At 39.8% G+C, this 18,149-nt stretch overlaps 1 protein-coding gene across 2 annotated transcripts in view; it reads right to left on the reverse strand.

Annotated features, from left to right (window-relative positions):
* ARID5B (AT-rich interaction domain 5B) overlaps window positions 1-18,149 on the reverse strand; it is a 176,521-nt gene that overhangs the window by 10,661 nt on the left and 147,711 nt on the right. For both annotated transcript variants that reach the window (XM_063101771.1, XM_063101772.1), the window contains one exon: window positions 13,606-13,703. In XM_063101771.1, coding sequence (XP_062957841.1) covers window positions 13,606-13,703 — 98 coding nt within the window. The remainder of the gene's footprint in view (window positions 1-13,605; window positions 13,704-18,149) is intronic.

The raw sequence follows: 18,149 nt of genomic DNA on the forward strand, positions 1-18,149 counted from the left end.
AAGGGAAAAATAGCTGATGTAATTAAAAGGGATGGATTGCATTACAATCTCAGTTTCAACTTCAGTGATTAAAGTTTTTATAATGCATTTGGTATGATTAATGACTCACTATGGGATTAATACAAGACTCAGCCTTAAAAATATGAACTTTAATACAGCAAACATAATTTGTTTTAAATAAGACAAGTTGACTCAATGAAGAAAATGTACTTGGCATATAAACAACATAAATCTGTTTAAATGTTGGAGATCCTAATTATTTTTAAACTATAAGTCCTAGGCAAAAACTCCTTTGGTTTGGATATTTGTTAGCTATCCTAAAACTGGTTTCTAACTACGCCATGTAGATCTCAGCTACTCACACACAACCGTTCAGGTTTGAGAGTACAGGTGTGGAGACATTTGTGATCATATTTCACTCTTCAATAAAATACCAAGTAAATTGTGGGAAAATCAAGTCCCAATTTATGGTATACTAGAAACAAAATTTATTTACTGAGCATGCTCGGACAAGGTATGTGCAAAGAGGCATGAATAATATTTTCGAGCCCTACATCTGGCACTGGGCCAACCATGAAGATCAACACAGCCCATGGGGAATAGTTATCTTTAGATCCCATTACAAACTGAGTTTCAACATGTTACAGCTGCTAAAACTGGAAACTGCTCTCTCTATGTAGACTTACTAAAATAATGTATGGCTGCCAAATACCTGCTTCCCACTGTAATATTACAGTTAATGTTTATATAATAAAAAAGCACAACTAAGCAGAAGAAGAGAGAAAAAAGCAACCTTGTTCATACTTGAATTTATTCCTTCTCATCTGTAAAGTCCCTGATGTGTCCCCCAAGTCCTTTTATCTGCATGGTTCTGCCAGGGACTTTATCCCCTTCAATATTAGCGGGTTGGGGATTTTTGTCCAGGAGCAAAATGCATCAAATATTTTAAACTGGAAAAATATTTTAAATTGACTTTAATAAAAACATATTTTATTGTTGGGACAGATAGGTTTGTTTTACTTTTGTTTTGTTGCCATGGGAACCCAAAGAGCATTGAATTCTGGGTGTTTCAATGGTGCCCCCCTTCCCCCAACCCCATTCTCTAATAGAGATGGTGACACCATGAGGGACCCTCTTTACCGAGAACAACAGCATTACCTCTGAGTATGGGGAGGGGGATGAGAGAAAACAGAGAATCGGGTGGGAGAGACACCCACTGGGCCCCAGAGGAACCCTTACCCTGGGTTCTGAGAGTCTAGGCCCAACCCAGCTCTCTAGATGGGTGCCCAGGAGACTTTAATTTTCCTTTTACAATACTGCAAGTTCACGAGGCAGAGTAACATTTTCATTTGTTCCTTTTTTTAAAAAAAATTTTTTCTTTCTTTTTTTTTTTTTCCTCTCCTTCACTCAACTCAGCAGCTGGCTGGCTGACAGCAGTAAAAAATACATTTCACTTTGCTGGTCAAAGGCCTAAAGCCAGAAGCAGGAAATCTGGAATTAAATGTTTCTTGTATCTGGAAAGAGGCATGACTAAGGTAAAACCGAATCCAAACATAAGCCCTGCTTGTTCAAGGTTTCCAGAGAGGAGTGTATGTGAGCGTGTGTGTGTATAAAGGTCAACTGAGTGTTGTGTTTTGTTTTTTTTTTTTTTCTTTCTAAATCATTGAAAGATAATTATAGTGGCTCTGGGAAAAAAGGCTCCCAAAATAAAACAAGAAAGGCAGCAGCTAAAAGGAAGCAACTGGAAATATGACCAGCTAAGCTCCGAAGAACAGGGCCTGGTCTCGAGCAGCACACAAACAATCGCCGCTTCATACAGTGATTTCCGTTTGGGGCGATTTTCACTGAATGTTTTTTCAGTTATCCTGTCATGGTACAACACAATTACCCCACAGGATATGATCTTATCATTTGATTATTAGAAGTTTTTATAGTACAAGAGGACGAAAGCTATTACAGGTTTCTGAACATTTAAATGTTCAAAGTACGTGTGGTACCATTAAAAACAGGTTAGCTAATAGAAGGTCAACGTTGCCCAATGCAGAAAGCAGAGTAGGTTTGTATTATACTAAAAATTCAGCATAATGCAACATGGCTGCACCTTGCAGATGATTATTGCTTAAATCTTTGTAGTACAACAAAGATTTAATCAGTTTCTAAACTGTACAGATAAAAGCAAAAATGCACCCCAGCCCCAAAGAATTCATTACACAGGGGAAATATTTTCAACGGGCTGCAACTTTGAGAATGTGAGCTGAATTTTAGGTGGGTGGAAGTAATGGGGAAGAGAAGCAATATACTCATTAGTAAATCCGGAGAGATTTTTCTCCTTCCTAATCTACATCTAGTGTGGGGATTGAAAGCTGGGGAGATAAATGGGCCTTTATTATTATCCAGATTTCACATTTCAGATTAGCAAAATGCTTATTTATGATGCCATTAATGGATCTGAAATAGGTAAGCCATTATGTATTAAAAATAACATCTTTCCATAGGCATAAGATTTGTAGCAGCATGAGATTTTATTTTACCCTAGGAATAATACAAGAATAACATTTTCCACCCCAAAGCAGAAACAGTAGGGGAGCCTTTGCTATCACAGAGATTCTTATTAAATTCAGTCACTGTGAAAAGCAAGATTTTTTTCTCCTCCTCATTCTTCTTTTTTTAAAAAATAAAGACGATTAAAATCATCCCAAGTTAAAATTAACAAATCAATGGCATTATAACCTTGATTTATTAGCATCTGAGCCACTAAATTATCATCATACAAGAAATTGCTGGTTTGAAAAGATTTCAGCTTTGCTAAATCTCAAGTTAAATAATGGTGCTCCGTATACTAGGTTTTTAGATCTGCCTCATCTGATATTATGAAAAATTCAATACATTTCTCTACAGCAGAAGTCAGGGGTCAGCAAATCTATTACTGTAATGTAAGTAATCTGGCAACCTGCCAACTCTTTCTCCCTTTTATTATTTTTTTAAACACCAAGGCAGATAATTTTATATTTACAAAGTCTAAAATCCTCCAGGGCCTTGCTTCTCTTTTTCAACAAAAAGCAGCAGCCTCGCATTAGAGAAATGTATATCACACATGTCCTCATCATTTGCATTTCATACAAAAGAAGAAAAGACGCTTCATCTTTATTAGACAACATTTCCTTCCCCTCCCCATAAGCAGAGGAAAAATAATATCAAATCTCATCTGAACGAGTAATCACTAATGTCTCCTGTATTGATTAATGCTTGCATGGAATAACTGAACTTTTGGGCCAAAACATTTAGCAAACAGTGCTTAAGAGGAGAAATGAGAATCCATCTATGTATAGAGCTCCGAAAAATGATATTCTAATAATTTCTGGAACTGATACAATCCAGACAGTGGGGAAAAGCAGTGGGACATCTTTAGGGCTGTATCTGAATCTCAGACTGAACCCAGTTACTTCATAAGCACGTTCATGGTATCAAACCAGTGAAAAAATTCCGGGCCTGAAAATTTGCTGGTATTCTTGGACCAGAATATTTTAGGGGCAGAGGGAAATGAAATTGGTGTGCATGTCAGATCAAAAATGCTACTACTATTCTTCTACTATTAGGTTTCTTCATGGCAGTGGAAAAGAAATGACATATTGGTCCCAGTGGGGCTTTGGACCTGATCTGATCCCAAATGGAGTCATTAGACCTTCAAGTTGATTCCAGGGTTGATAAATTCTAAGGCTTGGCCAGACGTTTCCCTTCACAGCTAGAAATTGAAAATATAACTTCACTGTGAAGTGCGGGATGCAATCTTTCACCAAATATGGAGCCAATAGAAGGTATATTTTTCCTTTTGGAAGATGAAGTACACACACTTGTTAAGGTTCAAACAAGTATATAGAGAGTTTCAAATCTCACGTACTGCTGCTAGACCATGACTATAAAAATGGCAGAGGAACATTTGGGGGTGGGACACCAAATCAAAAGCCAAAAACACAAATGTGCAAAGAAATGAGAGTGTTTCCTCAATGGGCACAACACTCATTGAGCACAACAACAACTGTGCTGCTTTATTTCTGTCCTTTTAAAAGCCAAGCTCCATCTGAGAAAGATGTGGGCTCCAGATAAAGGTCTCCTCCATTTTATGGTGTGAATTTCAGTGGAGCAGAAAAAGTAACCTGCAGAATGTAAGGAACGAAATATCAGCAACCAAGAGGGCTGAGAAAGAGGCCTCTGGTGTCACCTTCCAACAGACAAGGATGTAAACCGAAGGCTTTGAGCACCAAACCATGGGGTGAGGGGTCTGCTGAAGTGCACGCTGTGGAAAGCCAGCTTATGGCAGGGCCACCTGAGCCAAGAAAATGGCAGGCGAGTGCAACACAGGTTCTGTGTGAATCCCTTAGCTTCCCCAAGAACTTCCAGGGGTAAACTGTACTGTGCTCTTTAAAAAGCAAGGAGGTATAAATAGCATTATTTTCATTCTATGCTAAGATACCTAAAAGGTATGGGGTCCACTATTAACAACAAGAAAACATGGCCACCTGTTGGCAGAAAAGCTCTTTCCTAGGAAAATGATCTGCTCACCAGGGACTTCATTACCTACTCAAAGGGCCACAGAAGATAGACGAGAAAACTTTTTGAAGGCTTCAGTACTTTCCATTGGCCCTGGAAGTGGAGGAAGAGTTGTTCCTTAGGCCCACTGATAATTCTGACATTTCCCTCCAAGATGCCAGAGTGACTGTGACCCTCAGTGAAGAGAAAGAAGAAAAGTACATGGTGCTGGGATCCAGCAAGATGGTGGCTTGGCTCCCAGAAAGATGTGTCAGTGTGGGAGAGGTTGCTCAAGAGCGACAGGTCCCCTGAAATGGAGTTCTATAAAATTCAGGGGACTAGGCTAGAGGCAAGGTAGGAGGGTAGAGAAACTTCAGGTTGTTCTTATGTATTGATTAGACATTGCAATATTAATAGCAGCGATTGTGTATTAAGTTTCTACCAATACCAGGCCCTCTGCATGCCGTAACTCAACCATTACAAAAAGAAACATTCACAGGTATATCATTTTATCCTCATTTTAAAGATGACAAAACTGAGGTTCAGAGCTAAATAACTGACTAGTAAGAGCACACAGCTAATAAATACCAAAATTTGAGTTCAAATGCAGATCTGCCTGCCTCTGCCTTCGTCTTGGCAAGGTAGCCGTGCCTCTTCATAACCGTCGGCGAAGTACCAACGTAGAAAAGGTACTTGGAGTGACCACCTCTGCCGGGTTAAGAGGAAGCTCCTAAGGAATTGCCTGAGAAATCAGGGTGAGCATTCTCTTTGCTTCAGAGGCCACAGACCTATGGAATATATATGTGGCCATTCCACAAAAGGCCATCCCACTACATCAGAAGAAGCCCCATGGCTTGGGCACTGGGCACACTACTCTATTCTTCTTACAATATGCCACAATAACTATGCCACAACTCCTCCAATGGTGGTGACCCTAGCTGGATCTGGCCCAACTTAAAATTGGACGGTAAGAGAAGCTCAGGAATCATATCTGCCATGAACTCTGACCTCTAGAACTTAATCTTACCGAGTCTGAGCTTCCCACGGTCTCCCCAATAAAGCTTCTCGGGGCTTTATTTCTATGATGCCTCCTTGGTCCCTTCTAAGAGTATCTATGTTGATGTCACTCCCATGCCTTTCAAATGAAGACCACAGTGAAGGAAGTTGGAATGGACTTAAGGCTGACGTTATGTCCCAGGGATTAAAATACATGCTCACAACAGACAACGCGGACCATACACAGCCCTCCACAATGCCAGCCAGTGAAGAAGGCTGCAATTACTATCCTCAATGAGAAAACAATGATTAGCTCAAAGTCCAGTTGCATGGATCCGTTTCAAGTGCAGATCAACGTTATGTCAAGAATAATAAACAAACATAACTCCAGTGTTTTCAGTGTGAAGTGTACACCATAAACGAAGGCAGGCTGTGTCCATATGTCAAAATAGACAAAGAACTACTGCATCTAAGTCCTGTGCACGTCAGAGTCCACTGGTTCCAGAGCTTCAGAAATGTTTAACAATTCCCCACAACATTTATTATTTTGGTCAAACTTTGTAATAACTTGTACAAAAACAAAATGTTCTAAGAGGTTTTTGGTGGAAGAGTTAAGGATATATTTTAATGGTAAACAATTACATTCTTCTGTCATCTGATACTTTTTTTCCCCCCTTTCTTTTTTGGAAACATGCTTTCTGAATTTTCAATAGTTCCTTTGTGAAGGCATCTGTTACTCACATAATTGAAAAGATGTTTGTGCAGTGGCATGCTTGAGAGTACAGTTATTTAATCTTAATGATAAAGCCCCGAGGACAGAAAATCATAAGTAGAAACCTCTTGTTATTTATCAAAAAGAAAAGGAGCTAAGACACCTAATCTATTCTCAAATTTAAATTCATGCCTGATGAAAACTATCAATAAAACATGGGACCTGCAAAGTTTCTTAAATACTATAGTTAGGTTCAAGGGGGAGGAGAAAGTAGGGTGAAAACAAAATAAGACAATAAGGGAGGCTGACAAAGAAAAACTGCTGTTTGGCAAGGTTTTTTTTGGGTCAAACAAAGAACTTGCTGTAGTTTACAGCATGACATACACACTTGATTAGTTTGTGCCTGAGGGTGTTTTTTACACTCAACTGTGTAAACTCCAACTTCTATTAATTACAACTTGAATTAAGAGGCAAATTTAAGAGTTTTTAAATAAGAGATTTTTTTTCAAAGGCTGTTGTTTATTTTTTTTTTAAACAGAAACCAGTTTTTCTACTCCAGGGCCTGGCTAGCGTTTTGTTTTCCTTTCTAAAAGTTTCTTGAAATATCCAGGCATTGGAAACTTATCAGAGCACTTTAGGCATGCTGAGTGATAGGTAGGGTGAGGCTCTTGTGTATGAAATTACCTGACTGTCCTTTGGGAAAAAATTCTTTACAGATGGTGAGAAGAAGCTACTCTGGGTGCAGGGGGCTTGCATCCACTGAATTCAGGTCCCCTGTGAGAACAAGCTTGGTGGTATGCAGACGAGGGTCAGCTGCACAGCCTCAGTCTGCCTAACTCTGAGCAACTTGTGTTTGATTTCCTGGGCTGCTGGCTGTTGATAAGGAGCAGGTTTGGGGAATAGGGAGATGACAGAGGGTATTCCTATGAACAAGACAGTGTTTAAAAAGGAGATACAAGTCCACAGCTTGGTGAACCTCAACACAGGTGAGGACAGGCATAGTCAGGGCAAGAGAGTTAATAGACACCAGAGGATAAACTACAGTACCTGCCTTTAGTGTATCTGATTTGGAAATTTAGAACTCTTCCAACAACCCCTTCTACCACCTCATTCCCTACCTTTTTACACACATTTTCTAGAGAGAACTGCCCTTTTTGTTTGGATTTAATTTCATTCATTCAACCTCTATTTCCTGAGTCCCTGATATGTTCATGATGCTGTGCCCGGTGCATGGGGGAAGTTTCAAGGAAGACAATATCACATGCCCTCAAAAAGTTTTTGCCCTCAAAAAGTTTCTTTATTGCTCTTGAATTCTTTTGGGCAACACGTGATATTCTACCCCAAGTTTATCCAGTTCAAATTCTTGATCCTCCAAGATTGGAAATTCTCTCTTCCCTCTTTGATCCCTATTGAACTTATTATTTGTATCTATTATGTGTCTGGTTTGTATAGGCTTAAACATTTAACTCTCTTCCATGTGTTTATGGCCTATGAATCAGACCTTGTGATAAGTTAGACAAGCCAAGGACCACAGCACCTTGCAGTTCTAATGAATAGGTACCGGCAACCTGGGGGTGTACCTGGAAGCCCATCACGAGGGGAACACACACAATGAATCAGTCCCAAAAGCAAGGTAGGATCAATGGAAAGCCACAGAAGGCATTTTTGCTCAGCACGTGGAAGAGCATTTAGAGGAACAGCACCTTTAACAGTGGCTCTTCCTGCAAGTGCTCCCACTGCAGGGCACTTCCACAGAGACTGGACAGCCTAGTGTCAAGTATAGATCAGTCCGCATGGAACTTGGCAGCTGGCAAGCTATATTTTGCCCACTGGCACATTTGGTTTAGCTTATACAAAATATTTTCAGAAATACTGTAGTCAATATTTGTAAATTAGGTGATTTCATATAAAAATTAGCTTGGAAACGTGGCAGGTCAGGAAGCATACAGCCTGTATCCACGTATAGCAACAGCGTCGGCTGATCCCACCTGGCCTCTCTGGGCTGTGCGTGTGGTTTTCCAGCTCTCCCGCCTTGCCCCCTGCGCTCACCTATGCTACCTGACCCTGCAAACATCTGACTTTGTGACCACGGTGACGAGCAGTGCTTCTCCAGTGATCTGGGTGAAGGACTAGTTTTCTAAATTTCCCATCTGCTGCCACTGATACTTTTGTAAAATACCATACAAATGAATTACTAGAAAAAATAAAATTTTAAAAAGGCATACAAAATGCAAGCCCCAATTTTTTATTAGATTCAACAGACATAAAATTAGTCTAGCAAATTTCAGTGTAAGTACATCAATGCTTATTCACAATTGCCGTGTTTAGCTCTTTATGGGCTAGTAGGAAACACTTCATGGACGGGTCAGAAAACCTCATTTGAGTAGCACTGGTGTAGAGAGGGTTGCTGAGGGACCTCTCAAATACAAAATTCTGAAATCCTGCCTGTGACTTTCTGAATTGTGTATTTATTAGCTTCAAGGGTGTAAAAATGAGCAAAAATACGTGGAATCACATCCTTGGACATGAACGGAAACAAAACTCACCTTACTTTCCCTTGGCTTTTCTCCACGGTATAATTAGCTGAGTTCCTTAGAAGCTGGCATATTTTTGGTCTTTATCTTAAAGCACATGCTTATTTATCTTACTCAAAACATGGAACCTCCCACACCCTGCCTTCCACCTTCAGAGAAAAAAGGCAGAAGCTCCAGCTGACTGTCACTCAGTTTCTGCCCAAGTGCCCCCTAAGTCACCGCAAAGGAAGCTGCCTCAGCCACCTTGCACAATAGTCTCATGCAAGGAAAGCTTACAGGGTAAGCAAAGGTTAGTATTTGAAATTGGGCATTACGTACACAAGAAGATGAAGCGTAATTGCTCATTTCCCTCACAAACAAATACACTGGTTTATGATTTTGATTTTCTAAATACTCAGAAAAGAACATCATCAAGTCCTTTTGCCTTAATGCTGCTTTTAAAATCCCTACTAACAACTTCATGTGCCCCACAGAAACAGACCATATAATTTATTCGGGAAAATCATAACCAGTAATCTGGTATTCTGTGTAAAGATTTTTCTCCCTGCACGTGCTTTAAAAACATTTTTGAAAAAAAAGAAAAAAAAAGAAAAGAAATATGCACGTGAAAACAAAGCCTTCAACAGGAATTACCATTCCAGAAAATCAAGCTAAGAGAATTCCATAAAAGAAGACATTCTCCATTGTATTCCTTTACTGACAGAAGAAAGTGATTCAGGGCACCTTAAGTAAAGAGTTGGGCAGGAAAGAAAATGTTCCACTTAGATATGTCCTGCCCAAGAGGAGGTGGGCATTTTTCTTTGCATTATAATCTACCGTAACTTTATCTATAAATCCTGAGCAAGAGATGTCCAGAATAACCACATTTCATAAGCTTTGCTGAGTTTGACACATCTACATAGCAACAGCTCTGCGATGGGAAAACATTAATGCTTTTTATATTGGTAATCATCTGTAACATGAGCAATTAAGTACAGTACTAATGGACTATGGCCAGGAGCCTGGTACTAATATTAAAAACTGACAGAGATGAATAGATCTGGAAGCAAAACCAGGCTGACAAAGACATTTTTATGAAGTGCTTGGACCTATTTGATTTAAACCAATCATAGGCAAGTTTGGACGAGCCAGGGCTTCAGCAACAATGATGCTTTCACAGGCATTGTACCATTTCTGTTATGCCTTAAATAAAAACACCCATTGATTCTTTTCAACAACCCGTGCTTTCATTACTACACTCATTAATAAACCAAAAGTGCCCAACTAATAATATATAAGTAACATTTACTGAGGAACTGGCTACTTTTTTCTTGTTGTAAAATGAAAACATTTACCGGAAACATGAACCACACTGCATGAAAAATAAATCAGTGGATAATGCAGAGTAGGTCACTCATTTCTTCTTCATCTCCTAGGAAAGCAAAGGTGGTGGTAGGAAAATAGGAAAAGAAACACGTCTCTACTTGTGTAAAAGAATGAGACTCGATGAACCAGCAGCCCAGTAGGGATTCCGATCATTCTGATCTGGTTTGGAAAGCTTCAAAATTTTCCAATGGCATTTCCAGACTAGACATTTGCCCCCAAAGTCCTTGAACCATCTTGAAAACAGTGGCTCTTCACTAATCAAATCATCTCTGCTTTATCCGTTCATGCAGTCCGAGACCAGCAACAATGAACGAAATGCACCATAATCATGCAATATATGGGATTATGGGTTATTCTTTTCATGATTGTTCAAATGCGTGAGCATGGCATTCCTGTAAGTACAGTCTGATTTTTAAAAAAATAAAATTGGTGATCTTCAAATTTTGGGAGTTAGATACTATTAATTACTAATTATTCATGACACCCCTTGCAATCACACACTGTGAGAGGGGTTTAGATGGCAAAAGGAAATGCCAAGAGAAAGGTGAGGACCTTGCGGATTGCCCTGGAACATCTGTGCTCCAGCCTGGGTTGTAGGCTGTCATGGTTGGTGTAGCCACACAGAAGGCAGGACTCTCCACGTGGGGGTTCCCACTTGGCACATGGACTACTGTCTCTCAGCACCAAATCCACCCTTCTGTACTCTGCCTAGTGACGCTAGGACTGGGACTCTAAACTACACGTCCATTTGTCAGCTGTCTTCCTGTTGGGGTTCTACAAATAGGGAGCACTGGGAGGGAGGGAACGGGGAGGAGGGACCTCCTTCTTTCTGTTTAGCTTGTTGTTTAGCTTGTTGTTCCTATCAGTGTCAACCCAACAATAATTTAGCAGCAGCTGTTGGTTCCAGCCTCTGTTTCTTCCAACAATTCCTGTACAGTCTCAATGCACTTCCTCTGAGGTCTAGCAGCCCCAGGAGCACCACCTCCTCGGTCTGAGTCCAGCCCTGCAGTGCTCCTCCTCAGCTCCTGGAGTACCAGTGCTGCTTGGGTGACTCCCTCTTTCCAGGGATCTGATCCCTTGAAAGTGAGGCACACTCTCCACACATCTGGGTGGAGATACCCAACTTCTTTATGCTATTCTCTCAACCCTAGGGAGCCTACAGTTAGTAGTTAACGTAATGCTTCACACCAACACCTGCTTAAGCAATTCCCTGTAGTCAATTCTCTCTGTGGAATACCTCGTGTTGTTTCCACTTTCCTTACTGCACCCTGAGTGATAACACTGACCAAACAAATTCTAGATTTGCAAAAGTAACATAGGTCTTCAAAAAATTGAATCCAGTGGGAGACCAAACCTTTATGAAATATCCAGTCTGCTCCCAAGAATGTGGAGAGAAGAGAAAAATTTTTTAAATCTTTAATAAAGCTTCTTAGTTGCTGAAGATTGCGGTATCCCTACTAGAATTTTCTAATAAAACCGACTGAAGGCTTTTAAGAATCTGCTACTCCAAGAAGAGGTAAGTTTGAAACAAAGTACACAATCTTCAAAAGAATATATCTTGGCATTTCATTTAAGATTGAGGCTGTTTTTATTCACACAACTGCTTAGAAAGTCTCACACACACACACACACACACACACACACACACACACACACACACACACACACACACACACACACACACACTCTCACTCTCTCTCTCTCTCTCTACCATTACATTCAGTCCTTCTCTCCATCCCAATCTTATTTATTTTTTGACCATGTGATGTCTTGTAATTCATTTGACTAATGTTTTCATTCTTTAACTAGGTGAGCTAGCTAACAGCTGAGATACACTCCTGTTTAGATTTTAATTGCTATCTGGTCCTTTAAGTTTAATGGTTCAGGTGTGGGGGATTTTTGCATATGGAGAAAAGGGATGTTCACTCTCAGAATAGAAGCGATTTGAAAGTAGAGACAGAGTTTCTACCGAAAATGTTCTGATTAAAGCCTTGATTCTTAAGTCAAAAATAAGTAGACTATGGTATCCTCAGACATTATTTACAGAACACTCACCTGAGATATCAAAGCAATTTTGTACTAGGACATCAGTGTTGTACCTTTTATGTACAGTGAGACTGTGTGAGCTTTTGTATTAAAACACTGAGAGAAATAGCACATTTAAAAAAATTGCTACACTGTATTGAAAAACAGTACTGTAAAGAGTAATCATGTCAACATCTATTATCAATTTTTAAAAGTCCTTCTGGATTATAACGCTAAGTAAGGCAATCTCTTGGGAACACTCTGTGGGAATTTTTCATTGGGTACTAAACCCAACTCAATTTACTCTGATTATTCCTACAAAAACATTCTAAGTTTTGTTGAATGGTTATACTAAATGAGGCTCTGAGTTAAATGTAGTACACTACAATTGAACTTAAAAGAAACAGAACTAAGAAGTGATATGTTACAGGCATTACCTGAAGATGCACATATATGACCCCAAGGCACGTGTTAAGGGTCTGGGTTGAAGGTAGAACGATAACTAACTGTGAGAAGAACAACCAGTGTTGTGTTTTACCTTTCAAACTAGCGAGCAAACTGGTCTGGTTTGTTTGGCTAATTGGCTGTGTCTTGACTTCATTCCAAGCTTGGCCATGATTTAAACACACACACCCCTCCTACTTGATGTCCCAAGCTCTGAATGTGAACCCAGGGAGCTGAGACAACAGCACCTTAGCAGAACACTGCCAGTTATGAGGAAGTTGGTACGACCTAAACAAATTAAGTATGGGCTTGAAGAACAGAGTAAGGGTAATGCGTGAATGTGCCAATCGGTCTTCAGTGGTGTCGATGACCCAGTCCTAATGCAAGGGGAAAGCCTCCTGTGGACACAACCTTCTCAGCAGGATACTTTTACACTACTTCTTATTTGCATTATCATCACCTTTCTGAAACAGCCTCAACTTGTAAGAAAACTAAGTCACACAGATCTTGGCGAAAAGGACTTCCTAGGTCAAAAGTATAGCCACAGAAGAAAAATACCAAGATGGGAAAAACAACAGACTTAATCTGGGGCCAATTCTCTTATTGTAAGAAATGCTTGTTTTTCAGTGTTACTGCAGTTACACGACAACCTCACAGTGACACTGAAGCTCTATGTTTTCCGGAAGCTGAAGGTTCTCAAGGTGAATGAACCTACAGAGAACATCCTGAGCAATCTATGCTAGTGGGAAAAGAAGGCATTGTCCAGCTGGCAGTCAAAGATTAAAACCATACTAAAAGAACATCTAATTTTAGCCCCTGTAACCAGAGAAAGCCACGTTCCCTAAAAATCACAAGGTGGTATGCAAAGTAAGACGCCAGAGGGATAGTGTTTGTTTCCTAAAAGGTCCTTTAGACTTCCTCTGTCTAACCCTTGACCAGAAACTTCTCCCAATGAACACACTTTTAATTCAGCAAGGACTCTCCAAGAAAGAGGTTTCTTACCTTTCGTAATGTCTGCGGGTACAAGTGGCAGCACTGGTGCTCCCAGGATTGCCGCCTAATTCATCATAAATATGTTTCCATTGACGGCGAGCTGTTATCTGAAAAAATGGCAATGGGAAATTCAATCTCGCATCATAAGAGATTCATGGTGCCAGGCGTCAATACATATGCAACAGTCAGAAGAGAACAGTCTGTTCTAGAAACCCAGAAACAGAGAAGCCCAAGTGAGTATATGGGGAGGCTGATGGTTTTATAGCAAGATCTCACTTTCAGTGCTTTTTTTTTTACAATAAAAATGGAATTTTATTTTTGGCTCTATATTTTGTCACCCTTAGAGCATTTTCATCTAAGGCATCTCCCTGAATATTTATGTAGCTATTTGCTCCCAAGGTCCCAAACTCGTACACGGTTCCCATACGTCATGTGATAAAGCATCAAAAAATTAGATTTTAGCTAAACTACATCTTAGTTCATCAGCTTAAATGAATCAAAATTAACATTGGTTGCCTGAGGAATGTGGAAATGGGTGGTAGGGTACATAAGTAAAAAGAGAAATTTCACCAAACAAGCTTTTTTTGTATCTTCAGATTTTTGAACCAGCTAATGTGTCGCCTACTTTAAAAACTAAATAAAATTACTACACAGATTAATAAAAATGATCAAATTGGCTGTGGAATTTATGGTCATCTCAGGTTATATTTCTATGCCAGCTCCTCTAACCACCAAAAGAAAACCAAAATGTGAAACTGTATCCGTTGCAAACTGTTTATTTTTATTCTCTTAGGTCAGGAAAATGGGATATTGATCAAATCCTATGAAAACTAACATATTCCAAAGTTAAAATGCTCAGTATGTACATTACTGAGTTGTGTGAATAAAAACAAACAGCTTGCAATATACTGAACTGCACACTATGGTCTTGTTTTATTGTTTTTCTTTAATTTTATTTTTTGTACATAAATTAAAATTTTAGAAAATAACAGATGCAAGATCTGGCAAATGAATAATTTGGGGAAACCACGTCATTTACTACATTCAAGCAAGTCTTGAATTTCCTTGACACTAGGAAGACAGAACAAGTTCTGAGGTCCTTGTGAACATTTCTGAACAGGGTTACAGGAAAACTCTGTTACTGGAATGTGTAGGGGACAGGGCGTGGCAAAGGTGCTGTGGCATTTAATACAATCAGAGCAGGAGGCTTCTTTTGAAAAATACCCACAGAACTGCCAGCGGAGTTCACCAAGGGCTAAAGGCAGCAATCAGGGAAAAAAATCTCAACTTGCAATCGGGCTCTGTGATTATAATCTAAAGAGGAGGAGATGGGAGGGTAAATATTATAAGGTAAATGGTACCTTTTCCATATCACATAAAAAGAACCCTTTCATTTTCATAAACTCTTCTCAACAGGCCCAAGTAGCACCTCGAGACCCTGTTAGTTCTGCATTGTTTAGTTTCCCACAAAGCATTCCTGAACCAACTGGTTTCAATAGTCCTTATTAGACAGAACCACCTCTTACCATCTACCAACAGGTATAACTGAAAATAAAATCCCCCTTATTTATAGCTTGGTTTAGATTATAATAAATGGTTTCAAAGCCCTTTCAAAGCACTCAAAATACATATTTTCGTCATTATTTTACATTTAATTAAAATTTCCCTACAGCCTTTAAATGATAAAAGCTCGGACTCATCTATTAGAGGCCTGTACATAAAGAAAGAAGAGGAGCTGGCCAGATAGCTCAGCTGGTTAGAGTTCGTTGCTGATAACACCAAGGTCCAGGGTTCGATCCCTGTTAATGGCTAGCTGCTAAAAACAACGAAGAAAAGAAACAAGATTCTCTTCCAAGTGCTTAAATTATTGCTCAAAGCCCTTAGAATTCCAGGGCCCCTTGAAACACACCTTCATATTCCCTCCACTCAGATGGGGTGTGTGGGAGCAGAGCAGGGCCAGAAAACAGCTTATGTGTGTTCCTGCAATTACTCCAAAAGAAACCACGACTCATCTTCCTTGTGTCTCTTGTGTGCACCGTATTTTATATCTTATAAAGGAATTTTACATCCATGATATCATTTAATCCTCCCATGGCCTGTGAGGCAGGTTATAGGAATCATTCACAGATGGAAGAAGTGAGACTCAGAGAGGTCGCATGACTTGCCCATCAACACACAGCAGCACGCTGGTAAAATCAGGACCCATACATTTGTCTTTATGGTCCTAAGAGCAGACTTCTTTCCACTACATCAAAGCAGACTCCATATCAGAATGACCTAATGAACAGCACATGCTTGTAGCAAGTTATTAACACAGAACTCCGAGGGTCTTTTCCTTTAAGTGAAGCAGACGACTGTGGGAATCACAGTTTCTGCAATGAGTTCTCAACCTTTAGCTTTGGGTCTTTCCCAGTGGAGAAATATGGCTCGGAGGGCAACAGGAATCTAATAAGGGGGTGGGTTGGGTTAACAGTGCTGAGAATTTTCTCTCTTAAGGTACAAACTAAAATTATGGTTTCTTCCACCCTGAATACTGTGTCTCTAATTAGAACAGAAGTTCTGTATTATGTTCACCACTGAGTCACAAATAAGTCCCCATTATATCAGAATCCATCCACTCACTCACCCTTTAATTCACCCAAAACTTATTAAACATGTCCTGTTTGTTAGGTACTGCGCTAGCAGCTGCGATGCAATGGTGAAAAAAAGGGTGGAATGGATGGAAAATGGGGTGAGATGAAAACAAGATATTACTGCTTTCAAGGTTTCATGATTGAGTGGGAAGCATAAGCCCATACTATTAACCATATAGCAAGATGAAACACCGAGCAGACCACACCCGAGAAAAATAAACCAGTTTGGGTGCAGGTGAGGCTTACTTTCACTTTGAAGATGTGTGCAAGTTACTTCTTTCCCTGGTGCAGGCAAGATCCAAGGAATGCTGTGAAAAGCACTCCACACCTATGATGTTCATAAAGTCTTAATGCTTATAAATATAGTGATTTTCAAACTGTTATTTAGAACTCACGTGGTTTTAAAAGTGGCCTGAACTAACTCTCCACACCACCAAGGCTGGCCGAGAAAACAGGTTCAGTGAGTAGAAAATGAATCTGTACCTTCCACAATTTTATTTGATAAAAATATCCTATCACTTTTAAAAAAATCTGAAAAACCACTATTTTAACCCAAGACATGGTCTTGAACTCTTGATTTCTCTACCTTTGATGTTGCAGCAATGAAATAATCCTGTTATTTTTGTGACCTGGTGAGGAAATAGCAATCAGAGATCTTTTCGGACTTAAGTTCTTCCCATGGCTTAGGAATGTGTAGGAAATATGAAGTCAAGAGAGGAGTCTGCCTGCAAGCAGTGTTGCCTAGGCCACTCTGAGAAACCGCCTCTTTCTCAGGACACCTTGTGGGCGGACTGAATTAAAGGAAGATGACTTTTTTTTCCTGGTAGTACTCCAGGAACCGGAGCCTTTCAAAACGTCATGACATCATCTTTGGCCTCCAGAATTTTGAATTAAGCAAGAGGCTTTGTCTGTCCAGAGAACTAGGGTTAGATTCAGGGGATGTCTTGCAAGTGATATCAAAGCCAGAATTTGATGTCAAAGCCTAATCCTTCCAGCGAGAAAAGTGACTTCTTCCAGATGAAAAATAATGGTCCTGTCTCACCAGGGGGAAGAGAAGGGGCTGCTCGCTGACATTCTTAGAAGGCACCACTCTGTCATCCTCTGCCTCTAGGATAAGATTTACTCAAGACCCATTTCCCTACTCTGCCTTCTCTCCAAATATTGCCTCTGGCCTGCCATCAAATGGTTAGCCAAATGGAAATCACTTTAGCAAATCACCATCAATATGCTGCACGGGGTAATACTCCAAGCTACTCTTCCAGCATTAATTGCTTCACCAGACACTGAAGTGAAAGCCTCTTTAGCTCATCCCAAGCTTTCTCTAGTACTGCCTCTTCGGCTGTAGGTGATCCATACTCTAATATGTTTGGAAGCAAAAGCTGGGAACCAGACTGCAAAGGAACGGTACTTATTGCCAACCAATCAAAATACCAGAATATTGTTTTTTAGGAAATCAAATCCACTCAGTACATTTATGATTTCTAAACTTCAGGATGAAGAGACACTTTAGACATTTCCAGCCAAGGCCGATGAGGCTGAAAGAACTGTATATAGCCATTAGTCAAATGCTATAAAAGCTTAAAAAAAAATTTCTGCTCCTCTTTTTTTTTTTTTTAATTCAATTTGAGGGTTGTGAAGGACTGAAATCAAATAATCCATAATCCACAATTCAAACCAGAAGGTTTGGAATAGTTTAGAACCACAAAGAAAAACAAGCCAATTAAGATGGCCTCTTTTTATAACCAGAAGGGATTCCAGAGAGATGTCTTTATCCAATCGCAAGTTAACAGCAGAAGTGATAAAACAAATTTTGTACTTGCAATTTTTACAATTACTGAGTATTTACAATATCTAGACTTCTTGACCCATCTCCTGAATTCACACATTTTTTTTTTTCTCAAGAATCAGGTGAAATCTCAG

Source organism: Cynocephalus volans, chromosome 7 (genome assembly GCF_027409185.1).
Source record: "Cynocephalus volans isolate mCynVol1 chromosome 7, mCynVol1.pri, whole genome shotgun sequence".
Taxonomy (NCBI): domain Eukaryota; kingdom Metazoa; phylum Chordata; class Mammalia; order Dermoptera; family Cynocephalidae; genus Cynocephalus; species Cynocephalus volans.